Source organism: Hevea brasiliensis, chromosome 7 (genome assembly GCF_030052815.1).
Source record: "Hevea brasiliensis isolate MT/VB/25A 57/8 chromosome 7, ASM3005281v1, whole genome shotgun sequence".
In the NCBI taxonomy this organism is placed as follows: domain Eukaryota; kingdom Viridiplantae; phylum Streptophyta; class Magnoliopsida; order Malpighiales; family Euphorbiaceae; genus Hevea; species Hevea brasiliensis.
Window position 1 is genome coordinate 8,855,975 of NC_079499.1, and position 27,772 is coordinate 8,883,746.

The window sequence follows — 27,772 nt, forward strand, 5'->3', positions numbered from 1 at the left end:
ATAGTGAAATTGTTGAATTGTAGCCTTTGTTAGTTGGTGTTTTAGTCTAGAGCTTAGTTTTAAATTTGTATTATGGAATTTAAGATTTTTTAAAAATTAAAAATGTGAAATAATTTTTAAAATTTAAAAATATAAAAATTAATATTTTATAGAGATACGTATGCACTACATTTAACTCAATAAAGAATCTTTTGTATCAGAAATATTTTTATTATGATATTAAATGTGATGATCCTCTAAAAAGTAATTTAAAATTTACTTGAACATCACAAATAAATTTGAGCTTTGATTGAAAGGGAAAAAGAAACGAGGTTAACTCTTTATTTGGATTGAGAGAAATAGAGGAACGAATAAAGAAAATAAATTTAATTTTTTTAAATTCTTTTATTGGACAATAAATAAAAAAGAGAATTGAAAAGAAAGAAGAAAAAGTAAAGAAAAATTTTAATTCAAAATATTTATTTTCAAATTGATTAAAAATAGAGAGAAATGATGAATAAAATAAGTAAATATTTTTTACAACATAAATATAAAAAATAAGATATAATAATTATTTTTTTATAAAAAAATATATATTTTTTAATTTTAATAATTTATCACAATAACATAAAATAAAATAAATTTATTTTTTTTTTAATTTCTCTTCATTTCTTTAATAAAATTATGGACACAAACAAAGGGTAATCGAAATTCGAAATAATGGGGGAGGAGGGGCACAGTCGTGAATAAATTTCAAAAATGCAAATGTCCAAACAAAATTAAAACAATCAGGCCAGGCGGGCCTGACACGGTAAAAAGAAATCCAACACTATCTAAGACCAAAAAGGACACGTAAAATAAAACGCAATTTCAGACTCGGCTACGCAGAGAAACAAAGCGAGAGTCGGAGGGAAAGAAAGAAAGAGGGAGGAAGACGAAGAACAACAAGAAGCTGCGCCTGCAGAACTCCATTTAAGATTTGGTCCTCTCTTCCTCTCCACTCTCTCAACCAAATTTAAAAAAAAAGAAACGAAGTTAAATATTTTTGGGTTTCCCTCTTTGACATCTTAGTTTTGCAATAATTGACCAATCACCCTCTAATTTTGGTTTTCTTTTCTTTTATATCACCACTTTCCTCCCATGATTTCATCATTTAGCATTTGAGCTCCTTTTGTTTTCCCTTGTTAGATCTAAAAGATTTTCAACCACCCACTCGCCTGGCCGACCGACCAGATCCGCCGTCGGTTAATTCAAATCTATGGATGATTTTCCTGGTCTATTGGACCAGGACTTCGGTTTCAAACCCCAGGGTAAATCCGCCCCTATGGCTTCATCTCGTAATTCCAACACTAACACCTTCTCCTCTGTCAATTTCGGCCTCGGATCCGCTGCTCCTGCTTCTCACTATCGATCTTCCTCTGCCACCCTCGATTCTGCTCCTATTTTCGATGATCACGGTCACGATCGTGGTGGCGGCGGGAGTGATGGTCTCTTGTTCAACGACGTCTTTGGGGGCCCGCCTAAGTATGCGGAATCGCGTGGCGGCGGTGATGGAGGAATTAAATCGTCGTCTTCTGCATTTGATTATGACTCCATTTTCAAGGACCAGAATGCGAAATCCGGGTCTTTGCCGGTTTTTGATAAGCCAGTTTATGATGATGATATTTTCGATGGATTGCCTGGCCTGAAGAGTTCGTCTGTGGGTCCTCAATCGGCTAATTTTGATGATGTGTTTTCTTCGATCGGCACTGCTTCTTCGACCAAGCGTAGGGCGCAAAACAACAGCTTGCCATTTGATGATCTGTTGGGGAATTTAGGTAAAAAGGAGAACGAATCGAGGAGAGAGACTCCCAAAATGGAGAAGGATTCAGCTGCTTTTGATGATTTGCTTCCTGGTTTTGGTCGCAGTAGCTCCCCTAGTATTAGCAGGTTGTTGATTTTATCGTATTAGTAGTTTTTGTTGCAGCTGTTGGTTTACTAAATCAAGTGGTTTTGCTCCATATTACTTCATTCTTATGTTTGCGATTAGTTAGGTTTTTTTTTTTTTTTTTTTTTTTTTTTTTTTTTTTTAATGTTGTTCCATGGATTGGCGTTTTTCTGTTGATACATTAGTTAATTATGCTAAGATCAATTAAGTTATTATTGTTTTTTGGAATGTGTATAATGTATGCCATTATTGATATTGTTGTTATAAATGTGCATTCAAGTTTTTGTAACAATCAATACAGCTTGATTGACTAGAATCATTTGTATGTAATTACTGGCTAAGTATACAAATTGCATCATTCAACTTGGGTTTAGTAGTTTTACTTGCAATTAGTTTTGTAGTAACATTCCTTTGTTATTAGCAAGTTTTGATTGAATTTTATACAAATTTTTTTAAATTAAAACCAATGTATGAATTTTGATGCGACTGCATATACCACAATAATATGTTGCTAAAATTTATGACGTCATAATTTAATTGACATGTTTTAGTTTTTACTATTTTAAATGCTATATGTGTGTGTGTGTGTGTGTGTGTGTGTGTGTGTGTGTGTGTGTGTGTGGACCGTCACACATGTTCTTTTAGCAGCATCCTTGGGCTTTTAATAAAGATTTGGTTCAATTCTTGAATATCTTAGTTCTATACTAGTACTTAAAATTATAACACTTCAATTCTTTTTGTGTACTGCGTAATAGATTGTGAAGTAATGTTGATCAGGTTAAAATTGTGAAGTTGATATAATGTTTACAGTTTTTAGAAGGGAAGTTGCTTGCTATCATAAATCCATCTTTCTATTGTTCATTCTTGAAGTTTCCTATTGAGAGCTAATGAGCTCAAAGTTTTTGAAATATGGTTATAGAGCATTTTAGTATGGAAATTTTAAAAAAGGGAGAAAATATGAGAAGTGACAGTTTGTCTATGGTAGGAGTAGCTTCTGCAGAATTGAAATGCTATTGGTTGTATACAGAGTGCACATGTGATGTATAACTAATATGTGGCAACATTAACTAGTAGGTTGAAAGTGAAACGCTATCAAGTTGAACATTGATTTTATTGTTGGTTACATTTCATTTCTTTTTTAGAGTAATGCTGGGGGGGTGGACTCAAATAATCCTGAACGCGGTCATTTATTGCTAATGATTTTTATTTTAAATCTGATAAAATATTCTTTGACGTATTATTTTATGTTTGACATGACCAAAGTTATGGCTTTCAGACAGTTATGGATGTGCTGTAAATTTTTTCATTGTTGTTGTTATTATTATTATTGTTATTGTAATCTCTTTTTAATGCTCTTGTAAATAAGCTGTCACTCATTTTCATGCACTAAGTATTGTTTACAAGAAAAATGATGTGGGTTTGATATTCTATGGATAATAAAATTTAAGGAACCATTTTTTTTTTTTTTTACATTTTCTGTTATTTTATTCATTTCTTTTTTTTTTTTAATTTAAAATTCAAGTTCCTTTTTAAAGCTACAAATTCTAGCCATTCCATTATGTGGGTTCTCATTTATGTTAAATAAATAAAATTTTATGCACATTTTTGCCTGTTTGTTTCCATTGGATTTGTTCATTGATCAGACTTGTTTACTTGTGCCTTTTGTTCATGAAGTATACCAGTTGATCTTTACTGCTTTGGCCAGGTTAACTTCAGAGTCTAGTCGGTCCCAGAAACCATCTGCAAATTCGGCCAGGAAAGCCTCCATTATGATGGATGACCCTTTTGTGGTGTTAGAGTCAACTTCAACTCCTGCAGCTTCATCCTCGAGGTTGTATGTAGACCCTTTGGAAGAAATTAGTAAATTCAGTAGCTCTGGAAACACAAAGGTTGATAATTCATCTGTAAATAGGGGAGTATTTGATGATGTAGACTCCTTTGATAGCCTTGGAAAACCTGTACCTCCAGTTTCACCTGTAGTCAACATGAGAGGAAAAGATAGGAGCCCTCTTAGAACTGGACCAAGCATGGGTGGCACTTATTCACCTGCTAGCGAAGATCCAGTTGACGAATATCCTGTGGACGAAGCTGAAGGCCACTCACAGAAGAAGATGTCTAATGATGATTTCCATGAATCACATGAAACCTTGTTCGATGTGCCTCGTGTTGGTCAAAATGTCTCATCACCTTCATATGTGAATGGCAGTTCTAATGGGGTAAATTCACCTCCGAGATATGAAGATATTTCAGAATCACCTGATGATGTGTGGCTTACTGTATCTGAAGTTCCTCTTTTTACGCAACCAACAAATGCTCCACCTCCTTCAAGACCCCCACCTCCTAGACCACCTCGGATTTCAAAGGTAGAGACAGGTTCTTTTTCATCAACAAACTCAAGAATGAAGGTTAATGAATATTCTACTTCATACTCTCAGAGCCCCAGGTCAGCTCATGCAACAAGGAGCTCAGTGGCATCTCAAATAGATGAACTTGAAGATTTTGCAATGGGTAGTACCCGAAGCAATGTTAGTGAACATGCTGATGTTCTTTATGGGGAAGATGTGGATGCAAATGCATCTTCTGCTGCAGCATCTGCTGCTGCCATGAAGGAGGCCATGGATAAAGCAGAGGCTAAATTCAGGCAGATGAGAGAGAGGGAGTATCTAAAGGCTGCTAGAAGTAGAGAAACTAGTCAAGTAGATAAAGACATGCAAGAAGCTCAGCAGAGAGAATTAAAAGAAAGGCAAGAGAGGCAACAGAGGGAAAGGGAGGAGGAAGAGAGAGAACAAAGGAGACTTGAGGAAGAGAGAGAACAAAGGAGACTTGAGAAAGAGAGGGAAAGAGAGGAGAAAGAAAGAGAGCAGAGGAGGCTTGAGAGAGAGAGAGACCGAGCAAGGGAGATTGAGAGAGAGAGGGAAAAGGGTAGACAAGCAGTTGAAAGGGCTACTAGGGAGGCACGTGAAAGAGCAGCTGCCGAAGCACGCCTAAAAGCTGAAAGAGCTGCTGTAGAAAAAGCAGCTGCTGAAGCTCGAGAGAGAGCAGAAAGGGCTGCAGTTCAGAGAGCACAAGCTGAAGCCCGTGAAAGGGCTGCTGCAGAGGCAAGAGAAAGAGCAGAAAAAGCTGCTGCAGAAGCACGGGAAAGGGCAAATGCAGAAGCAAGAGAGAGAGCTGCAGTTGCAAGGGCTGAAGCTGATGCTAGACAGAGAGCTGAACGAGCTGCTGTTGAAAGAGCTGCTGCAGAGGCTCGAGAAAGGGCTGCTGCAGATGCTCGAGAAAGGGCTGCTGCTGCATCTAGAGCAAACCAACAAAAGACAGATGCCCAACAGAGGAATGACAATGATCTTGAATCATTCTTCAGTTCTCAAGCAAGCAGTGCTCCAAGGCCTAGGGCTACTTCTTCGGTTAGCATCAATTGTTATTAATATTTGTATCATGTCCATTGACTTGCAGTATAAGTGACTTAATGGCTCAACCTATATTGCAGGATCCTTTCTTTGATACCCAGAATAGGGGAGGGTCTGAAGCTGCCAGAAGGACACCTGTTGGAGTTACGTCAAGCATGAAGAAAGCATCTTCAACTGCAAATATTGAAGATGATCTATCTTTGATTTTTGGAGGTAGTTACATTTTCTTGATTGGAGTGTTTGCTGAGGATCATGTAATTCTTTATTGGCTAAACTACTTTTGCTTGCAAAAGCTACTGGAACGTCGGGAGAGTTCCAACAGTTTGAAGGAGAAACTGAAGAGAGGCGAAGAGCTAGGTTGGAACGTCACCAGAGGACTCAGGAACGTGCGGTATGTTTTTTGATATTGATTTGTGAGTTATGCCTTACGCTTGTTTCTAACTAAACACACATTAGCTTGGCATCTTTTAACTGTAAAGTCTGTATGTTCAGGCAAAAGCGCTGGCTGAGAAGAATCAACGGGACCTTCAAGCTCAGAGGGAACAAGCAGAGAGACATGTAAGTGGAGCAGTGAAACTTTGTTAGGATTGTTGCTATTCTGGCTGTTATAATTCTTCACAGAACCTTCTATTTTACTTTTTTTTTGAAGAAGTTTGGGTGGGTGGCTTATTTGTGGGAGAACGGAGTTTAAGAATGGGCTGATGAGGATTAGCCTGTCCTAGCTATCTTTAGGTTAGATTTTCATAGGCTGAAGTTCTGAACATATGAATAAACTGATTAATTATGATGAAATCAACATGGCACCATTGGTTTGAGGTTGGAGCCTTTTTCTTTAACAATAAATTTACATTCAAATGGACATGTACATTCGGTGTATACACTAAAGTACTATAGAAGATCTCAACAAAAGGCTATCAACAAAATTGACAATCTCAAAGTAATCTTGAAACAAATTTCCAATCCTCCAAGGGTGAAGCGTGCACAATCATTTTCTGTATACTTTTTCCAGAGTGTTTCTTATATTGTTAGAAGCATCCAGTTTCTGGCTTTCATATTATCCATAAGGTAGCCAAAGGAATAGCATTCACACATAATTTTCCCTTCTTCTACAAAGAGAACTCCCTCTGAGCATTATGCTCTATCTCTACGCGCTCTATTAAATACCTGATTTATCTCCAGTGGGGCATATCTATAAAATTGGAAAATCTTGTGTCGCCCCTTATATTCTGCATGTCAGTGACTGCTCCATCAGGCTAACTGTTTATCAAACTAACTTTTTTTTTTGTTGACGATTGAAGTATGTCTTCTTTCATTCAATCAAAGATTTAAGTGTATATGAACTAATTTGGTTGTATGATGTTTGATCTTCTGCTCTTTTTTTCCCCCCTGTGGGTTGAGTTTCGACATGGAAATTGTCCTTAGTCTGATTTTCAGTTTTACTTATTATCATCATGCTGATATTGATCTATTGCTGATTTCAGAGGATTGCTGAAACACTTGATGTTGAGATCAAGCGATGGGCTGCAGGGAAAGAGGGGAATCTACGTGCTCTTCTATCAACGTTGCAATATGTGCGTTCATATTTTTTATATATTTCATATCATCTGCTGCACAGTATTAATTTACAGAATATTTTCTTTAATAATCAATTTTAGCTGTATCCTTTTTTGCAATGGATCCTTGCATGGTATCTTGCACATTGCAGTATTTTACCTGTATTTTATCATTTAGGGATATTTCTTTTGCACAGTTTTGAGATAGGCAGACATTTACTTTCTGATATGGCATCACAGAGGAATGAAGTTAAATTTGTTTGTGTGTTTGCATTGCCTTATTTTTTATTAATGATTTACTTAATAGGGTATGGTTGTGCAATCCAAATATTGTGCAATACTTAGCCATGGAGTGTTTAGTTCCATAACTAAGTTGTTCTTTTTGAAATGCAAAAATATAAAAATTATAATAAGGCCACTAATTTTATAATCATAGACCTGGATTTGTTATCGTGGAAACATTTTATTTTGCAGTTACTGTTATTGTTTGAAGCAGTGTTTTGGGGAAACTAAATTTTGAAGGGGCTTACCATTTAAAACTTTCTCAGTAAAGAACCAGATATTAATTTTATTTCTGCTCCTTTTTATCTTCTACTTTATATGAATGCTGCAAGTCCTGAGGTGTTTATCCTGGCTGCTGCATCTTTGATTTAAGTAACTCTTTTAATGTGATTTCAAACTGCATTTTTGCCATCTTTTGGCAATTGAGCTTCATATTGTCATCATCATCATCATCATCATCCTGCATATGTTTGGGTATTGTTAGATTTCTTTCTATCTCTCTGAGAGTATGTGCGTGCATGTGCTTTTCTTGCAATCAGCAAAGCTTTGAACTTCCTGAGGATGAGCATTGATATGAATGGTTAATGGATTACCCTCTGTTTGGGAGTGGGAGGAAGTGGAAGGGGAGAGAAAATGGGGCTGTGGGGCCCATATATTAGGAATCAAATTTGTTAACCCATTTTCCACGCACTCCCAAATAGAGCTAGTGTTTTCCCCCCTCGTATTTTTGTTAAGTTATACCTTTGGCCTTTGCCAAATTTTCTTCCCTTTGACTAGCTATAGGTAATTATAAAAAGTTCTGATATAAGTATTTGTTGTAAATTATATCAGCATTTTCAACACACTGCCCCTAAAATTTATTGCACAATGATCAGGTGCTATGGCCTGAATGCGGTTGGCAGCCTGTTTCCTTGACCGATTTGATTACTGCTGCTGCTGTTAAGAAAGTTTATAGAAAGGCAACTTTGTGCATCCATCCTGATAAAGTCCAACAAAAGGGTGCCAATCTTCAACAAAAATATATTGCTGAGAAGGTGTTTGACTTGCTGAAGGTAGTGTTTCAGTCTTGATGCCACAACGGAAATTTAGCCATGGAATCATAGTTGTGTTTGTCATAATACTTGTATAGCTAGCTAATTTGGTCTAGTTGGTCGACTCTCATGATATGTTTTCTTATGTTGAAATAGGAAGCATGGAACAAGTTCAATTCTGAAGAGCTATTTTGAATTTCTATGGTGATATTTTGCTCCAAACCATTTGATTTGGCAATTACACTATTCATTGGGAGTACAAATGCACAACTGTTCAAGCAAAGATGTATTCTCGTATCTGCTGCAGTTGGTGTTGCGTTGTATCACTGATAAAAGCGCCAATTGGAGACTTTTCATTTGGAACTGCTGAGATGCCTGAAGGGTGAAGTAGTCTCCTGTTATTCAGGTGGCTGTAAAGTGACGTTCCTCCAAGCATATTGGCACCTGAAAAATTGGAAATGCTTCGTGTAGAGTATTGTCCTGCCTACCCCTTTTGCCTTTGCATTAGATGACGGGGTCCTTTTTTTGGGTTAATTCTTTTCTATATATATATATATATATATATGTTTTCTTTGGATTTTTCGTTTTGGTGGCAGAACATGATATTTTGAGTGGATACAAAATATGTTACTGATGTCCAAATGACCATACTTGGCGTTGTATGATGGTTGGGCTGTTAAACTCTGTGCCGTACGTTTCATACATAAATATATTTTTTCTGTAATGTCTTGTTGGTGTTTACTGCCACAAGCAAAATTCATGCATATAAAATTTTTCTATTAAGCTTAATTTTGTACCTATTTCAATAATGACCCAACTCATTTTTTTCTCAGGTCAGTCGGTATCAAATTTAAGAGCTTATCTGACAAGGAACACCAAAATGTTCTCTTTGAGGAACCTCTTAAATGAGAGCACTGGGAATGAGAATTTTGTTACTGTATGAGCGATTTTAAGACTGAACTGGATTAGCTGAATTTCTGATATTTTACAACCAAACCGAGCTAAGTAGATGTGGAAAGCAAACCAATTATCTTCTGGTACAGCAATTTTTTGCATTACAAAGGCGAGGTAGAGAAGACATAAGCATGGAGCAAAAAGAAAAGGATAAAAAATGGACAGAAAATAATGATGTGCTAAAATTCACTCTCAAATGATGATGAAAGAAACATAAAAATAAATAATTTGCTGACGCAAACAATTTAATGCTTATCTACCAAGTCTGCTTCTTCAAGTACTATAAGAAAAAGAATCTACATTACAACCTCAAACATTTTGCAAACCTCACAGGAGATGTACAATGCGGTTAAACCAAATCTAGTCTCGATACAAAACTTGGGTCTCAATCTACAACCATGATCAAGATGTTCTGTATGGGCTTCTGCCAATCGCGTCTGCAGTATGTCCAAATTCACCTGCATGTGCAAACCAAACTACAGATGAATTATTGATGGTGATGGTAACACTCCCATCAATTTCAGTTGCTCAGCTATGCCATCTTTCACTTTTTTTTCACCAAAATATGTAGTCTTTAAGAGGAAGTAAGAATTCATACATTGCAAGATATTCAACCTAAAAATGATAGAATGATGCAGGCTAGAACAAGAACCAGCAACATTCACAAACTAGCAAGATATCATTCATTATTGTTTGAAAAAAAAGAAAAGAGTTGAGTATTACCTGATTGCCAAATTATATTTGTCAGCACAAATAGACGAACAAAATACCCGAAACAATGAAATTGAGTTTTCTGAACACACAACTAAAAGAAAACATCAAGAATCGTATCTTAATTTTCTGAAAGAAACTATGCAAGGAAAAAAATCCATGAATTCAACAGCACTGTTCCAATTATTTACACAAACTAGAGAATCAAATTAGGGTTAAGCCAAAGCTTTGAAGCATTTGATAGTAGTCTTCCTCATCCTCTTCCTGCCCCACAACCTCCCTCCTTTCAGCCCCCTTCCCCCAAAATAAAAAAAAAACCACTATAATTTCAAAAAAACTGGGAAAAACATGGGAAAGGAATGGGGTTGAGAATGGTACCAAGAAGAAGAAAAATTCATTGAGGCTGACAAGGCAAATGAATAAAAAATGATCCATAACCAGATAATTTAAAATTCAATAAGTATGCTAGTAACTTATCTTTGGCAAGTGGCAACAATTGAGAACTTAGTCTAATTGGGTCTTTGCACTAGCAAAATTTTAATTTTGCAAATACTCCACATACATTGTATTCCGCCTTCATGATGAATGATTTAAATACAAGAAAAAATAAGAAACAAATTGTATAAAAACAAGAGGCAATGGCAGTACCTCATCGTCTTTGCAGAGTTCAAGTTCACAAATACTGCAATATATAAGTTGATGGTTCTCTTGCAACCGTCCTTGCTTACAGATGGGACACCAAGTCTCCTTTTGAACCTAGCATCAACAACAGAAAACTTTGCAATGTTATTTATATCCAGATTTTCTGCTGTGTCATAAAGATACATGTCGACAAGATACTGTCTATCCCATTTTTCTCCTTGGCCATAATTGGCTCCTTGAAACTCAATTTAATCAATTTGTCCCCTTAATCAATTCATCTTTTTTACCATCCTAGCCAAGTTCAGGAAGCTGTATTCATCTGTTAAACTTTTCAAGGCTTGGTTGATAAGCTTGAGATGCAAATTTAAAGCTATGAAGAAAGCAGACAAAGAGGGCCTACTTATGGGAACCATGTGTGGGGATGCACTAGTTTAGGTGTAAAATTGTAAATACACAATCATTCTTGATGTTGACTAAAATATATTTTTGCATTTGCACATATATCAAATTCAAATGAGCATTTATATTTTAATTTACTCTATTACCTCATCAAACTTATAAAGCAAATATTTATACATCTATAGGTGCATAAAGTTGTGCACTTTCACTTGTTTGGACATACTAAAATCTAATACTATGATAGTGTGTGTCATACCTGACACACTTTCAATACCTGCTTATCATTCAAGTGCATGTGCTCATAAACAGCACGAGCCAAGTACTCATCTTCTTCATCCTCCCAGGCCTCAATATGGTTTTCAGGTTCTGCAAAGAGCTAGAGTAAACATTTAAGCTCAAAAACAATCATTCAATCAATTATAACCTCCCAATTCACAATAACAGACACAAATGTAGGCATACGTAAGACTGAACATTTTAAAGAATTAAATTTGGTGATAGAATTTAGCAGTAAAATATACTTTTCTATTTGTAAGAATTTAGCAGTAAAATATACTTTTCTATTTGTATTTTCGAGTCATAAGGAGATGGAAATGAGCCACACTAAAACTTCCTTGCCAATTGAGGGGGAAATTTTCACAAAGCTTAAGGGGAAAGGAAGAAGAGATAGCAGCGTGTGAAAAAACAAATTACAATAGTGGAAGGAACAATCTACTACAGTTGATTTCAATTCTAACTAATAAACAGCATTATGCTGATAAAACTGTGTGTATGTGTAATCACCATCATCATCATCATTTTCCTGTTCAAATCAACTGACCAAAAAAATTCTGCAAAATTATTATATTTTTAAATGAGCAAAATTTACCTTTTCTTGTTGGTTCTGCCCTCAGATCCTCATAGAAGATCCTTTGCATCTCCAACAATATCTCCTCACATTCACCTTGATAAGCATTGTGAAGACCATCATATTCCCACAAAATATCACTTGCATCAAGTCTAGAAGTTGAGATTTCCAAAATGTCATCTGATGATGAGTGTTTAAGTTTTTTCAGTTCATCGGAAACTATGTTTTGGAAAGCAGATTTGATAAAATCCTGAAACACACACAAAAAAAATATAAATAAATAGATTATTCAATCAAGAATTGCTAATAGATTATTCAATCAAGAATGGCTAAAATCAGTAACAAAAAATGATTGGGAAAAAAAAGCTGATTCCAAAACCCATCCAAAATAACAAACTGATGAAGGGGAAAAATCTAATGCCGGAATTTTCATTGTCAATAACTATATAAAATCTTACCATTAGTTCAAAAATTAAACTCTAAGTAAGCCATGGGAACCAAATATCCTAATTCCAAGTTCCATATAAGCATAAAAATCTATTCATTAAATGCCAAGATCACAAAGCATTCTATACATAGAAAATCCAATGACTCAACACCCAATCAGTCCAAAGAACAGGTAAGTCTTGGAATACCCAATACCGACAAATAAGAAAACATGTAAAAGTACAATAAAATATGAACCGAAATAATGGATAATGAATGAGAAAGAAAACCTTGTCACCGAGAGATTTAGCAGTGGGCAACCTCATTTTCCAAAGCAAGCGATTCCTGTCCTCGCGCACCCTTTTGTAACAGTTCTCCCTCAACTGTACTTCACCATTCCAAAAGCAATTAAACTAAGATCTCCGCCATTGAATGTAGAATAAAATTTGGAAACAACAAAAGAAATGATAAAATTCAAACGAACCTTGTCTTTCCAAAGAGGGTAAGTATTGAAATGCGATTGGGTTTTCAGAGACGATCGTTTTGGGGGTGGGGTTGAAAGCGCGCAACCGTTCTCCATCCGAACCTTTCTCCACTCGAACCGAAGGAGCAAGAAAACCCGCAAATATATACAAGCATCCAACGGAGAGAGAGAGACTCGTGTAGAGTTTCTCGCTCAGGTGGCGGCTTCTGGATGGCGGGAGGAAGAGAGGCTTTGGTTGGCTGGGCTGGGCTGGGCTGGGCTGGTCAGTGAAATGGAGTACTGGTTCATATCAAACGACACCGTATCCATGGTGGCAGCAAACAAAAACGAGAGAGAAAAGGAGCCAGCCGCAATAGATATTTTCTGCTGAAGAGAAAAAAAAAAAGGAAGGAAAAAAAAAAAAAGGAAAAGCCCTTAATGGACCCATGTGATATAAAAATGATAATAAAACCCAAAACCCTACAACTTTGGTAAAATCTCTCTACAGAGTACTGACCCCTTCTTCTTCAACCTCATTTTCAGTCCCTTCTATCTCCATTTCCATCACCACTGCAACTAATCTCTAAGCAAGTAAGTGCCTGACTCTCCTCTCGCTTACGCACTCCACTCTCAATTTCGCTAAATTTTGTTCTTAGTCACACTGATACTAAGGTGCTCTTTGACATCAATGATTGGTTTATTTATTTGATTCTGGAAGGAGAGTGCAGTGACTCAGTGTAGAATTGTTAATTCATTTCATTTTTTTCATTTTTTTTTGTATGTATAAATTTTCATCTCGTGATTCCGTTCGTTTGGAGGATGTGTGATTTTTATTTTTTATTTTTTTCTCTCTTTCGTTTTGCTTTGTTCAGGCTATGAAGAATCCAGTTTGATCGAGTCAAGAACGGCCGTTAAGTTGATTGAAGCAGAGGAGGGAAAGATGGAAATGAAGAGAAAATCACCACTTCAGCTTGAAGCCCTCGAGAAATTCTATGCTGGTATTTTTTTTTTTTTGACGAATTCTGCGCTGGTATTATATCTATGCTATACGATATTTCTCTATCTCTCTGCCTTTTTTTTTTTTTAATTTTTTGATTTCGGTGAATTCCAATTTAGTTTATGAGTGGAAGTCGGTAGTTATGGGTTTGATTTCTTTGTGAATGCCCTGCTTACTTTGTTGAGAAGCAATATAATTTTCTTACTTAGGAATATATTGCCTTGTAGCAAGTCAAAAGTTTAATTGCCTCGATTTTGGCTTCTTATTGATGAGGGGGGAAATACTACTGAAATACTAAAATTTTCGCTTGGAGTGTCTTTGGAGGGCAGTGCTTAATAAATCAAAATTATAATTATATATTTCATGTTGTAATTTTTCTAAGGTTGTGGTGTTTTTTCAAGCAGAACAGAAGTATCCTACACATACGGCTATGGAAGAACTTGCTGCAGTCTTGGACTTGACATTCAAGCAGGTCCAGGGTTGGTTCGTTGAGAAAAGGAGGAGGGACAAAAGCAAAGATATATCTATTGAAACCCCCTGTCCGAGCAAGAAACTCTCAGTTGTTAAAGGAAGAAATGGGTTGAGAGTTGCGCCTGCTAATAAAAAGACACATAAACAGCGGGACAGCTTGATTATGCATGCATCTTCAGAGGCTGCAGGCAGGATTCTTAAAAATAAGAGGAGGAAGAAGAAGCCAATTCTTCTTCAGAATTTATTGACTCCAGACTATATTTTAAGGAAGATTTTTCGCAAAGATGGTCCTCCCCTTGGTGTGGAATTTGTTTCTCTTCCTTCGAGGGCATATCACTATTGTAAAGGTGTGAAATTCAAAATAATTATGTGTTGCTGTTGCTCTTTAAAATTATGCCTATCATTAGAATGTTCTATTTACTGATTCTGCTAAAGAATCAGAGTTGTCTTTTGTTCGCATCGGATTGATTGCAGAAACATAGATAGCAATGGTTTTTTTATGGTTTTGGTTAATGTGTACATAATTGAGAAATATAGTGACCAACTGTATTTTAAACTTCTCCTTTGTCATTGTCTTTTGACAACTTTGATAAACTTTGTGCTACTTTTATTATTTGTATTCCTTTTTTGTTCCTCTAATTTGCATTACTCTACATGGTTCTGATACTTATACTCTCTTTGGACATTTAGACTCCAGAAATTCTAGTGCTGCTTGTGAAGAGAATCAAAGTGCAAAAAGGAGAAAGGTACTGTATTCTAGCAGGCATAAAAATGCCAAACTGTTGCTAAAATCTTTTTCTACCATCGAATGTTTTTTGTAAGGTTTTCACATACATGTACCCTTTGTTTTAAGGTATCCAAGCAGGGCAAATTGACTTGTCAGGATTACAATGACGGTGCTTCTGTTAAGAAGCATGGTATTGGCAAAGGCTTGATGACAGTATGGCGGGCAACAAATCCAAATGGTGGAGATTTTCCTACAGGAATTCCTTGTGTTGACAGAGAAATAATACCTCAAATATCAACTCCTGTCTCACGAAAACCACTAGGTCAGCAAAAAAAACGACGACAACTAGTGTCTATAATGGTTAGTCTAGTCTCTACTCTCTATTTCCTAGGGTTCCCCCCTCACAATGAAAAGTTGTGCTTTTTTTGTATCCTTTGGTAAATATCTATGGATCTGATGAACCTTAAATGTGAGCCATTGTGAAACAATGCCGACTGTTTTTTGTCTTTTCAGAAACAGAGAAGGTTGGAAAATAAATCACAACAGAAGAGGAAGTTTTCTACTAAACGAAAGGTGATGATATTTCTGTTGTAGAAGTGCAGTTTAGGTTTACTGGTGCGGCAACATCAACTTGTCTGTGATTTACAGGTGGAATCTAAAAGAGATGAGTCTCAGAATCAGCCCCGCAAAGAAAAATGTGAACTTGCTTTGGAAGGAGGTTTATCTCAGGAACGTGTTGATCAATTGACATTGCTATTGGATGATGAAGAGCTGGAGCTGAGAGAATTACAAGCTGTATTGAATCCAGTTACATGTTCTGATCATTGTGCAAACAATGGACTGCATGGTTGTTCCCTTTGCAAAGGTGTGTTTGATCTTATTTCTTCTGGAATGCTTCAACGAGTTTGTGTACAATTTATTGTAAGATATATTTGAGTTCCTTTACCACAAATTTGTGGCTTTCCAGATTTGCTGCCCAAATTTCCTCCAAATTCTGTAAAGATGAAGCAACCATTCGCCAAGCAGCCTTGGGATTCCTCTCCAGAGACCGTGAAAAAACTATTTAAGGTGCATAGAATATGATAACTTTTCATTGCATAATGCAATATGCATCACACGTGAAAGATTTGGGTCACTCTTTCTTTTGCTTGGAATTCATTTTTTGATTCTTAAATTTCAAAATGTTCCCAGAAGCAATGTGTATTCTGTAATTTGTTTTCTTATTTGATTGTTGTTTGGTATGTTAATGAGCTCACTTATGCTTTTTCCCCCAAAATTTTAATGTCAATATATAATGGTTAACATCAAATTAACTTTACTAGGACCTGGTCTGAACTCTGAACTCTAGTGTTCTTTTTGTGTATAAATGCTTTGGTTTTATTGTGTAATCATTCTGTTTCCGTGATTATCAGATGTATAGAATTTAGGAAAATCAATACTAAACTTAACTCAACTAAGCCTTTATCTCAAAAATTTGGGGTCGGCTATATGGATTCTCTTTCTCCACTCTAAATGATTTTGCGTGGGAAAATCAATATTGAATGTATTTCTTTTGCTGCTATATACTTTCTACGTTAAGATGAGATCCAACATCCAAGAGAATGATATTCTCTCGGCTATAAATTTTCTTCTTGCACTGATATTTCTCTCGTCAATAAAATTCTTCTTATATTGGTTCTTGCTTTTTTGTTCCCTTCATGCCCTAATTTTGGGCTCTATCATTTATTTGTTGAGTTCCTTATGTTTTTTCAAACAGACTTTGTTTTACATCTCCTAGAATAGGGTTGCCCAATTTTTGGACAGAGGGGGAGAGAGAAACACCTGTTACAGCAGCCATCATTTAGTTTATGATCAAGAATCTTTTTGTGGAATTCTGAAAATGATCCTACCCTTTAGTAATATTTGCACAAAGTGGATATTCTCAGCTCTTAAAGTTGTGCCCTGTCGGTTGCAAGTCCAAGAAGTTAGCCATTGCACTTGAGTTGACAAATCACCCTTAATCTACTCATATGTCAATTATTTAAGACATACACAAGACTTCCCCAATTTTGATCACATTCATACTTCATAGGAATTCTTATAGGATTGACCTTAAAACTTTATCCCAGAATCTATGTGAAGCATTTAGAAGTCGGTCCCTCTTCACTTCTGTCTTCTAGCATGGTAATTTGATCAGCTATTTTAATTTATATGTATGCACACCAGTCTGCTGACTGAAACAAGAAGCATGCTCATCTACAGATTCATTAGTGTAATTTTTGGATATCGCATTCATCAAATCTGCTGAAACCAGTGATGACATCTTTCAGACTGATACCTTTGTCACTCACTGATTTTGAAAGTTATTTTAGAGCCTCAGTAGAACCTTATTCTGTATAATTCTAAACTGATGCAAACTTGTGTATGATTTATCACTGGCAATGGTAAAGTTTTTCATTTTCCCCATTAGTCTGTGAAGTTTTTAAAGCATATTGCTAAAGTTGGGCTGATTTATCCTTTGCAGGTTTTCCATTTTCTTTACACATATTCTGTTTCAATTGATATTTGCCCCTTCACTCTTGATGAATTTGCTCAAGCATTCCATGATAAGGTTAATTCTCAGATTATATATTTTGCTTAACTTGTATTTTAGTTCAATTTCTTAGTGCCAGTTTATTTTGGTTGGCACTTAGATTTCACTTTTTAGGATTCATCTCTGTATATTTCTTCCAGGATTCTTTGTTACTTGGAAAAATTCATCTGGCCCTTCTGAAGCTTCTTTTATCTGATGTTGAAACGGAGATTAGTAGTGGATTTCTGCCCAATTTGAGCGTATCTTGCCAGTTTCTTGCACTTATTCATTCGGTGAGTATCAACTCTGCAACTACAAGCCATTAACAAGAATTTGATTTTTTTTTTATCATACCCTTTCTGTGAAAATTGTCCTAGTTGTTGCAGTTTTTTCGTGAAGTGAAAAATGAAGTATACTTTTTACTATATTTTTGTGCTCTGTGACCTTCCATTTATTGATTTTTTTGAATAAAAGCCCAACTTGTTAAATTTAAGTGGTCATTGTTAATTTAAGGCAATCATTTATTTCTTCTAACGTTTATTCAGGCAGCCTTGCTGTTTGATAATAAGGTAGCGAAAAAGTTGTTAAGCTGCTCATATATTGATTGGCTTTTGCTCTTCAGACTTACTAAGGTTTTTCCTTGAAGCTGGTCTAGTAAGCCCAAGCACAATTTTTTATTTTTTTGTAAACAAAAAAGTGTTATAGAAAGTCAGCAAATCTATCCCATATAGGATTGTATACCTATTTATTAGGGATTGTAGCATAGTTATAGGAAAAGAAGTGTGTCTATATATATACCTGTATTCCACAATATATGATGCATTGGAAAATGAAGAGATATCTATATATCTGTTTGCCTTACAATTTCTTGGGTATGAGTTGGAGTTACTTCATTGGACTCAAATGACACATCACAGTTGAAGTGTACCCAGGCTCTGGGCTTGCTAGGCACTTGACCTAATACTTATATTATGGTCAGGCAGGCTAACTAATTGAGTCGTGCACCTTATTTCCTAGGCATGCACCTTTCTCTAGGTGCAAGGCACAACAAAGGTGTCCCTATGTTATATTTTGATTGCCACCATTTATCTTTTTCTTTTTATTTTATCTCTACTATTGATATTAAGGTTGTGTACTAGCATATCGTGTATTTAATACAACACCCCATTGAATTGGAAGCAACAAAAAAAAAAGGAAGGAGACAAGGACTAGATAGGTGCTATGACATTTCAATGGGAATAACAGTAAAAGGAAAATGAAAAAGAAAAAGAGGAAAAGAAGACAAAGAAGTTGCTCAAATCAATTATTTGATGTGTTTATTTTTTGTAGTGGACACATTATGACTAATGAGGGGAAATTGCTCTTGAATGAAAACATTTAAACAATTCCTTTTCATGGGTATATGCAGACCCTTCCTCTGTAATATATAATCACATTATGAATATTGTGAAGAAGAAATGTTAAGAAAATTCATTTGTGTGGAATGTGTCTGCTTAGCTAGTTCTTTGGGTTGTATTGAGTATGGAGTATCCATCTTTTTATTTAAAAAAATTCTTTTTTTTTGGGGGGGTGGGGGGTGGGGGTTGGGGGTGTTTATATAAAGCAATCTCCATTTTCTTTTTATTATAACGAAGCCTTTTTTTTTTTGTGTCCATGTATGATTATTGATCTTTGCTTGGCAGGTTGAACGTCAAGAATTTGTTGTGGAGTTTTGGAAGAAGTCTCTCAATCCCCTTACATGGACAGAAATACTGCATCAAGTCTTGGTTGCAGCTGGTTTTGGTTCAAGGCAAGGTTCATTTCATAGGGAAGCCCTTAGCAAGGTATTATTTGATTAGGTTGCATTACTGATATTTGTTGATCTCTCTCCTTCCCTATTTTTTAATCTATAATATGCAAAATGTACTTTCTTATTGCTGTCCATTTTTATATGTAACAAAATGAAATACATATTTAAGGACCTGGCTTTTTTTTTTTCCCTTCCCTTCTCAGGAGATGAGCCTCATGGTGAAGTATGGCCTACGTCCTGGAACTTTGAAGGGTGAATTGTTTAAACTGTTGTCACAGAGAGGAAATAATGGATTGAAAGTTTCTGATCTAGCAAAGTCGATGGAGGTACGTTGCTGGAATTGAAGAGATTCTACTTGACTATTTTGTTATCTTTCATTATCTCCTTTTTTTAATTGGTACTGAATGCATTTTGAATTCCACTTAATGGTGTTGTTGAATTTTTGTTTTTGGTTTGAAGATTACTGAACTAAATCTTGCAAAGACGACCGAGGAATTGGAACTTCTAATAAGCTCTACTCTTTCAAGTGATATTACTTTATTTGAGAAGATCTCGCCATCTGCTTATCGTCTGCGCATTAGTACTCTTTCAAAAGAAGCCAATGATTTTCAGTCTGATACTGAGGACTCTGGAAGTGTTCATGATGACTTCAATGATAGTGGAACATGTAGCAGCAGTGATTCTGAGTGTGACTCAGATAATTCCAATTCAAGAAAATCCAAGCATACTAACCATCACAGAAGTAAAAAGAACATGTTGACAGTTTACAATGAAATTGATGAGAGCCACCCTGGAGAAGTGTGGTTGCTAGGACTCATTGAAGGTGAATATTCAGATTTAAGCATTGAAGAAAAGTTGAATGTTTTGGTGGCTTTGATTGATCTTGTCAGTGCTGGATCCAGTATTAGAATGGAGGTAATGCAAACAACCTAGCATAATTAAGATTTTAAGCTCTCTCTCTCTCTCTCTCTCTCTCTCTCTCTCTCTCTCTCTCTCTCTCCCCCTTTTGTGTGTATATAATCAGGTGATCTATAAATGAAATTTCTAAACATTCTTACAGTTACTTCATTTGAAAGTAGATATATAATTTTTTTGAAGTGTTCTTGGTTGACAAACTATTTTGATATGATGATTTAATACATCAATGTTCATTGAACTAAATCATTTTGTTTTCTTTTATTATAGGATTTCATTCTCTTTAGTCTTCTGTTTTTAATTTTGATTGTCTTAACTATTGTAATTTGAGCTTCTTAAAGGCTTTTTTGTTCAGGGCAGATTGTGAGACTATCTCACTCTCTATTATTTAACCTAGAAATAAATTTTATTTTATTTTGTTTTTAGGGATTGATATATTTCACTCTTAATACTTTTTTCTGTCTTCAGGATGTGAAAAGAACCACTGTTGAATCTGTTCCAAACATGCATCATTATGGCTCTGGGGCAAAAATAAAGAGATCATCATCAAAGCAACATAATTTTCCCAGGCCATCCTGGGTCCATGTTGGGCAAGTGAATAATTCAAAAGAACCATATTCATCATCTGCATCTCACCCAATTGATTCTTCTGTCTCAATCCTAAAGTTCAATGAAGGGGAAAAGTCCTCTGGCAAAGGGAAAGACATGAAAGAGACAGAACTTGGAGTCAATTTGCATCCAATGCAATCTATCTTCTTGGGTTCTGATCGTAGGTACAGTAGATATTGGCTTTTCTTGGGCCCTTGTAATTCACGTGATCCTGGCCATAAGAGAGTTTATTTTGAATCTTCTGAAGATGGTCACTGGGAGGTGATTGATACTGAAGAGGTATCCTTGAATGGAATTTGCTCAATTTTTTGAATCTTGTGCCTTCGGATTTTACTTGTGTGCAGAAAATGATTTACTTTGTCAACCTCTTTAATATATGTTTATATATATTTTTTTAATGATCATTTTGTGTTTGTGCATGCCTATCCAACTGCAGGCTTTGCGTGGTTTGTTGTCAATTTTGGATGACAGGGGAGCAAGAGAGGCTCTCCTTATTGAATCTTTAAAAAAGCGGGAAGCTTTTCTTTGCCAAGAGATGTCAAGTAACATGGTAAATCATGCTGAAAACAGGCGCTTGACACAATCAGATCAACCTGAGCTGGACATAGTTCGAGAAGACAGTACATCGCCAGTGTCTGATGTAGACAACAACCTGAGCCTGCCTGAGGTCATGAAAGATTCTCTGCCTCCATGTGGTGCTATAATTCTTGAAGCAGGGAAGAAGGAGGAGGAAGACAACCACAAGTGGAGCCGTCTTCAGGAGTTTGATGCATGGATATGGAATTATTTTTACTGTGATCTTAATGCTGTGAAACGTGTCAAGAGATCTTATTTTGAATCGCTTACCAGATGTGAAACTTGTCATGATTTGTACTGGAGAGATGAGAAGCACTGTAGGATTTGTCATACAACATTTGAACTTGATTTTGATCTTGAAGAAAGATATGCCATCCATTCAGCCACATGTAGAGCGAAAAGAGACAGTGAAATGTTTCCAAAACATAAAGTTCTGTCATCACAGTTGCAATCACTGAAAGCTGCAGTCCATGCAATTGAGGTGTGCAGTTGTTGATTAATGTCTTAGTGCTGCTTTAATAGATAGACACACACACGCACAAGCAAATCATGAAGATCAAACTATTATTTCCATTTATAATTTGCATAAGAACAATTTGCCCATAATATTCTCTTTTTTAAACCAGAACACACACTCATACATTCGCCTACAGTGTTATCTGCATAAAATCTTGCATAGTATTTTATTTTTCAATTTGCTATTGTTGTCAATTAACCTTTCTTTTCTCTGACGTCATGTACAGTCAGCTATGCCAGATGAAGCTTTGCTGGGTGCTTGGACAAAGTCTGCTCATAGGTTGTGGGTCAAAAGGCTCAGACGCACCTCATCTTTGGCAGAGCTTTTGCAGGTAAATTTTCATGTTGTCTAGATGTCTTTTGCTTATATTTTAACAAAGAAATATAATTTCTAGGTTGAACTATTTTATTTTATTTCTTTTTAACTGTGGCCAGTGCCAGGGGATGTTGTCAATCAGTTAATATTTTAATTTACTCTTGCAGGTTGTTGCCGATTTTGTTGCTGCAATTAATGAGGATTGGTTATGTCAATGTGATGTTGCGCATGATTCCAATACTTCTATGGAAGAAATTATTGCGAGCTTTCCAACTATGCCTCAAACATCATCTGCACTTGCTCTCTGGTTGGTGAAATTGGATGACTTAATTTCTGCATATTTGGAAAGCATTCAGCCTGGAAACAAACAGGAAAGTGGAACCAAATGTGCAGGTATTTTAAATAGCATCTTATTCTGTTTGGTGTTGAAAATATGTTAATCAATGCTAAACATGTTTTCCTTTTGTTATTCATTGGATAGAAGTCTAGAAAGTAGACATTATTCATATGGTTTTCTATTTCTTTTATTAAAAAAATTTATGAATTCGATTTGATGCAGTAATTATGGGACTACTGCCCAATAGATAAACTTTATTGTGATTGTAAATATAAACTCATCTTTTCTGTTTGTTATTTCCTCACCTGAATCACAATGGTTATAGCAGCCAACCTAATGATCGAAGGTAAAAGTGGATAAGCTTGGACTAGTTTATCATAAACTTTGTGTGTGTAATTTAGTGAAGCGTTTGCCAGCTGGATGCAGGAGATCTTGGTCACTGAAATTCAAAAATATGTAATCTTGCAAAGGAAGCAGTGGAGAAACAATTAGATTTGTTAGAAGTTAGAACTAGAGCCTCCAAACGAGGACAATTATGTTTTAATTTTATTCCTAGTTGTCAAATTGAGATTTGAATTGAGAATTGAAATCTTCATTGTGTGAATAAAAAATTGAATCGAATCATAAAATTCCATAAAAATTCTCAAAATTAATTAATAATGATATATGTTCTAAAAAAATAAGTACAAAAAAAATATCACAATGACATATTTTGATAAATATAGAATTATCATTTAGCTACTGAGAATAATGCTTTATAACAGAACAATGATTATTATTGTGCATGTGTTGAAACTCCCATTTAAATATGAAAAAATAATTAAATAATAAAGAATGATAGTAGGTTAAATTAAAAGGTTAGAATATATTAATATATAATGTCACAAGGTAGTTAAAAGCATAAGGCGCACTAAAGGGGATGCATCACCCCATTGCTTAAAGTGCAAAGTGCAAAAAAAGTGCTTGCGTTATTGAAGGAAGCGCAAAATCATTAAAAAAAACAACTATTAATATAGTATGCGAAGAAAATATAATCCTCTATATAAAATTTAAACCCTTAAGAAACCATCAAACATCCAAAAGCTTTTAGCATTTAAATTCATAGTCATAACCTAGAGATCTTCACTAGATTTCCCATCAAAATCCTCAACGCTTTCATCCCCATATCTAAAATAATATTCATTTCCATCAAAATCTTCATCTAATTCTGTCTCATCATCTTCTAGTGTTGGCCTCTTTGTGCTTTGTGCTTTTTTTGCGCTTCAAGTGCAAAAAGCCATCGCTTCACTAAATACTCTTCACTTAGCATATGTAATATTTGTCGTCGTGATTTTGCACTTTGGTGAGCGCTTTTGACTACCTTGAAATTTGAGAACTATATTTAGAGAAGTATATTAAAAGAAAAAAAAAAAAAGAAAATGAATGAAGAGGGTGAAGAAAAAGAATGGCTAGTGAAAGAAAAATAGCTAAGGAAATGTTTTATGTGCATTTTTTACATTTGAAAATGAAGTGAAATATTAAATTTTCAAGTTTTAGGGTCTAAAATCCCTTTATAAAAAGAATCGACTGAATCGGTAGATTTATATCAATTTACCTGATTCATTATCGAATCGTAATATACAGTCAAAATTCAGGTACATTTGAGATTAACCCTATAGATTCGAATCACTAGGATGGAAAATTAAATTGAATCATAAGATTCAAATTGTAAGATTCCAACAGTTGTGATTTTATTCTATATTGTTTTGCCATCATAAGATGATGCAACGTGAAGCTTGATAAAGAACACATACTCGTACAAAGAGTGAAAAATAAAGAGAAAATTTTTATTGTTGAAAAACTTATTGAAATACATAAAAATCTGGGGTATTTATAGAGTTTTTGGACTCCTAAACCTAATAAGAAAATAAATCTACTAATTATGAAGTTTAAATAATCCTAAATACAATAGGAAGACAAATAAAATAGGAATTAGCCTAATCCTAGATAGAATAGGAAAACATAATTAAATCCTAAATAGATTTGGAAGCTTTCTAAATTAATTCTAGCAGGGATTTTATTGTTGTTGCTTGATAAACAAGAAGTCTTCGGTGAATTAGGATGGTTGGACATGCAATTTACAAAAAAAATCCATCTTTCACTGCTGGATAGAGGAAGGGACTTGGTACCTGCCTAGGGCGTGTACTATTTTGAGTCAAAGTGCTACCCCTAGTGGAACATGCCAAAATGTCTCACATCATACTCTCTTGCTTGGAGAAACTCGCTCTCGAGTTGAAATTCTTCCACACCATTTTTCCCTATTTGGAATAAATCATTCCTTGAATTTTGAAGTGAAAAGAGAATGATAATTTTCATTGGAAGAGTACCCAATATAGTCCTCTTGGATGAGATCAATAAGATGGACCTGAACAAAGTGAATTTAAGAAGCTTCATGTTTTCCTTTGTATCTGTAAGAAAATCTGGACAAATAAAATCAACAAAAACTTTAGTAATCAAAGAGTTAGTTCTTCAATCTCCATCATCTCCTTGACTTGATTTTGTCCAATGTCCAATATTGTCTCCATGGATTGTTTTCCCTCAACTTCCATCGAAATCTCCATTGCTTGATAATTTTCAGTCCCTGGGACACATTCCTCAAACTCTTCATATTCAACCATAAAGGAAATTTGATTCAAGTTTCTAATTCAGATTCTTCACTTAGCCCCTCCACTTTAAGTTGCGTTGTTGAATCTCGAAGCTCCTTTTGTTCGTAACTTTTTCGTTTTTCAACTAAGGGCTTTGGCTGGACCTCCTGTTGACAACATTGGTTTTGTTGGAGTAAAATTTGCTCATAATTTGAAGGCAAAAATTCTTGTTGTAGCAAATATTTCATTATGTACCACGTATGAGCTGGCCTTTTCTCTTATCGCTTCCTTCTAGATTGTAGCCGTTCCCACCAAGCAGAAGCATCACTTTTCAGCTGACAAGCCACCAATTTGACTTGTTTTTCAAGTGCTATGTCCACATGGATGAAGAATTTGTCCACTTTTGTGATCTAGTTTAAGAATTCTTCTATATTGAGATCCCTATAAAAATTAGAAATATCAATTTGCAATTGATAATCCTTGCTTTCCCATTCATTATACCCATGCACAACTCTTCTTTTACATATTTCATTATGTGGATGTCTATTGAACTTAATTGGCTTATAGTCATTTTCCTCGGAAGACATATTTGCCTACATGTGGGAAAAGTATTGATAGGGTCACTGTGAACTACGTTTACCCTTGGCCTTCTTTCGTCATACCTATCCCTGTTTGTTTTAGTTCCTAAAGCACAGGACGGTCTATAATTTCTTCGAAGTGTGTCTTGATACGCTTGAATCTAAGATCCATATGTTGGTCTACACATTGCTCCCATCGTTGCAACATTTCGTCCTTATGGTCACACACAAAGAGTGCAAAATAAAGAGAAAATACTCAACTGATTTTTTATTACTGAAAAAACTAATACGTAAAAAACACACACACACACACAAACAAAGAGTGCAAAATAAAGAGAAAATACTCAACTGATTTTTTATTACTGAAAAAACTAATACATAAAAATCTGGGGTATTTGTAGAGTTTTTAGACTCCTAAACCTAATAGGAAAATAAATCTACTAATTAGGAAGTTTAACTAATCCTAAATACAATAGGAAGATATAAGTAAAATTGGGATTAACCTTGTCCTGGATAGAATAGGAAAACATAATTAAATCCTAAATGGAGTTGGAAGCTTCCTAATTAATTCTAGTTGGGATTCTGCTACTGTTGCTTGATAAAAAGAAGTCCCAGGTGAATTAGGACTGCTGGACATGCATTTTACCCAAAAAAAAAAAAAAAAATCTTTCACTGCTGGACAGAAGGCCACACCCTCTGTGCATGTGAAAGGGATCTGGTACACGCCCTGGGCGTGTACTATTCTGTGTCAAAGCGGTACCCTTGCTGGAACATGCCATAGGAAAAGACTCTAATTATGGGCTCAAAATCCTTGTTATAATAATTACTAGTCATCAGATAAAGCTAATACCGAACAAAACTGAAGACTATAGATAAAAAGTTCCTTGATTAGCAAATGCCATCTGCCACAGGCCCACAGTAGCACAAACAGTATTGATGCAGCATGTTGGTTAGCTGGTTTTGAGTAGTGGAAACCATTTCTGCATTCAGATTGATGAACTTTAATTTGTTTATGTGGCAACTGTCCTTGCTGTCAAGGAAAATACAAGAATACAATATCTTTTGTTACTATTCCTGGCATGTGATTCTCTGCTACTTTACCAATCTATACTTCTCAAATTATGGTTATAATTAGAAAAAGAACACTATTGTTGATTCGGCTTGCATATTTCCTATCATCCCTTCCAAAATCCTAACCTGCACTATGGAAAGGGATGGATTTACATGACATTGAATGACTTGATTTGTACTGCATATAGAAAAGCATTAGTCATAATGGGTACTTGAACATTTAATTTCTGCATACAAAGCAGCAACTGGAATGCAGTTTTGTGATTTCATTCCTAATAAGGGGGTTGAAAATTGCAAGCTTGTTATCCTGATTGGAAAAATTAGGCATGATTATCTTTAGCTTTTAAATCACGATGATTCACAGTTCAATGTGGTGAATTTCATAAAATGCTGTACTTTTTTTTTCAGGTAAGGATGCTTCCAAGCAATAGATCCAAGTCTCATTGGAGCTCATGGCCATGACATTTAATGTTCGAGGTGTGTGTTGCTATTGTATCTGTCCCTTTTCCGAGTATTGTTGAAACAATTTCCAGCTTCACCGCCTTTTGCTTTTGAGGAGCATCATAGTAATGCTTTTATGGTATGAATTTACGGGGCTGAAAGCAAATTATATACAAAGTTTGTATAGAACAAAGCTTTGAATATTTCCAATTTTTACTGTTGCTGTACTCGGGCAGTCGAGTAAATTAGATTTTGTACAGCATTAAAATAGACATTCATAATCAGGAAATTTTAGTCTCTGGTACATATTCTTACCATGACCCTTAGCAGCAAAAAAAAAAAAAGGATTGGTTCCTCTGTTTTCTTGTTGAAAAGGATATTTTTGCTACTTGTGGTATTTGGTGGAATCAAATTTTGTCAATTTACGCTTGACAGTCCACTTTTGTTGAGGGAAAATAAATGTTGTCAATGTAAAGAATGCAATGCTGAAATGAATACGAGCCTACTTTTTCCTCTACTTGTTTCTGTAGAGGTGCTTTTTTTTTTTTTTTTTTTTTAAGATATAGGACGAGAAGCAGAGCAAATCAGACGTTTTTCTTGCCCTTTAATTTTGTGGGATAATTTTTATAGCTCATT

General features: G+C 35.3%; 3 protein-coding genes and 1 non-coding gene across 9 annotated transcripts; 3 read left to right on the forward strand and 1 right to left on the reverse strand.

The window, feature by feature from the left end:
• The first annotated feature begins 819 nt into the window (after positions 1–819).
• LOC110665784 (auxilin-related protein 2) lies at positions 820–8,900 on the forward strand. The gene is made up of 8 exons (XM_021826032.2): positions 820–1,908; positions 3,612–5,307; positions 5,391–5,523; positions 5,604–5,701; positions 5,803–5,868; positions 6,792–6,881; positions 8,021–8,197; positions 8,333–8,900. The coding sequence occupies exons 1-8, from the start codon at positions 1,238–1,240 to the stop codon at positions 8,369–8,371; spliced, it is 2,970 nt and encodes a 989-aa protein (XP_021681724.2). The 5' UTR covers positions 820–1,237; the 3' UTR covers positions 8,372–8,900.
• Positions 8,901–9,299: 399 nt separating this feature from the next.
• Positions 9,300–12,894, reverse strand: LOC110665785 (uncharacterized). 6 transcript variants are annotated; one of them, XM_021826038.2, is made up of 7 exons: positions 12,640–12,894; positions 12,446–12,538; positions 11,751–11,979; positions 11,157–11,248; positions 10,490–10,597; positions 9,854–9,923; positions 9,300–9,588 (listed from the first exon to the last, which is right to left on the reverse strand). In XM_021826038.2, the coding sequence occupies exons 1-7, from the start codon at positions 12,733–12,735 to the stop codon at positions 9,533–9,535; spliced, it is 744 nt and encodes a 247-aa protein (XP_021681730.1). In that variant the 5' UTR covers positions 12,736–12,894; the 3' UTR covers positions 9,300–9,532. The 6 variants fall into 6 exon arrangements, with proteins under 6 accessions (XP_021681730.1, XP_021681728.1, XP_021681727.1 ...); XM_021826036.2 differs by having other exon boundaries at positions 11,139–11,248; positions 12,640–12,865; XM_021826035.2 differs by having other exon boundaries at positions 9,854–9,935; positions 11,139–11,248; positions 12,640–12,865.
• A 133-nt stretch (positions 12,895–13,027) lies between these two features.
• LOC110665783 (homeobox-DDT domain protein RLT3) lies at positions 13,028–27,653 on the forward strand. The gene is made up of 18 exons (XM_021826029.2): positions 13,028–13,209; positions 13,491–13,616; positions 14,020–14,433; positions 14,777–14,832; positions 14,940–15,173; positions 15,327–15,386; positions 15,462–15,678; positions 15,781–15,881; positions 17,317–17,403; positions 17,526–17,657; positions 19,047–19,187; positions 19,357–19,479; positions 19,613–20,068; positions 20,537–20,956; positions 21,114–21,734; positions 21,997–22,101; positions 22,253–22,478; positions 27,104–27,653. Exons 2-18 carry the CDS (start codon positions 13,559–13,561, stop codon positions 27,124–27,126), a joined length of 3,474 nt encoding a protein of 1,157 aa, XP_021681721.2. The 5' UTR covers positions 13,028–13,209; positions 13,491–13,558; the 3' UTR covers positions 27,127–27,653.
• Positions 17,908–18,035, forward strand: LOC131181927 (small nucleolar RNA snoR77). Its single transcript, XR_009150399.1, has one exon. It is a non-coding gene; the product is annotated as a small nucleolar RNA snoR77 (small nucleolar RNA).
• Positions 27,654–27,772: the final 119 nt, after the last annotated feature.

Coding starts and splice junctions, on each gene's coding strand:
- LOC110665783 (XM_021826029.2), top strand. CDS start 13,559: ATGGAAATGAAGAGAAAATCACCACTTCAGCTTGAAGCCCTCGAGAAA. Junction 14,833..14,939: donor AAAGTGCAAAAAGGAGAAAG/GTACTGTATTCT, acceptor CTTTGTTTTAAG/GTATCCAAGCAGGGCAAATT. Junction 22,102..22,252: donor CTTTGGCAGAGCTTTTGCAG/GTAAATTTTCAT, acceptor TTACTCTTGCAG/GTTGTTGCCGATTTTGTTGC.
- LOC110665785 (XM_021826033.2), bottom strand. CDS start 12,735: ATGGAGAACGGTTGCGCGCTTTCAACCCCACCCCCAAAACGATCGTCT. Junction 12,539..12,639: donor ACCCTCTTTGGAAAGACAAG/GTTCGTTTGAAT, acceptor GGTGAAGTACAG/TTGAGGGAGAACTGTTACAA. Junction 11,249..11,750: donor GGCAGAACCAACAAGAAAAG/GTAAATTTTGCT, acceptor AGCTCTTTGCAG/AACCTGAAAACCATATTGAG.
- LOC110665784 (XM_021826032.2), top strand. CDS start 1,238: ATGGATGATTTTCCTGGTCTATTGGACCAGGACTTCGGTTTCAAACCC. Junction 1,909..3,611: donor AGCTCCCCTAGTATTAGCAG/GTTGTTGATTTT, acceptor TGCTTTGGCCAG/GTTAACTTCAGAGTCTAGTC. Junction 5,702..5,802: donor AGAGGACTCAGGAACGTGCG/GTATGTTTTTTG, acceptor CTGTATGTTCAG/GCAAAAGCGCTGGCTGAGAA.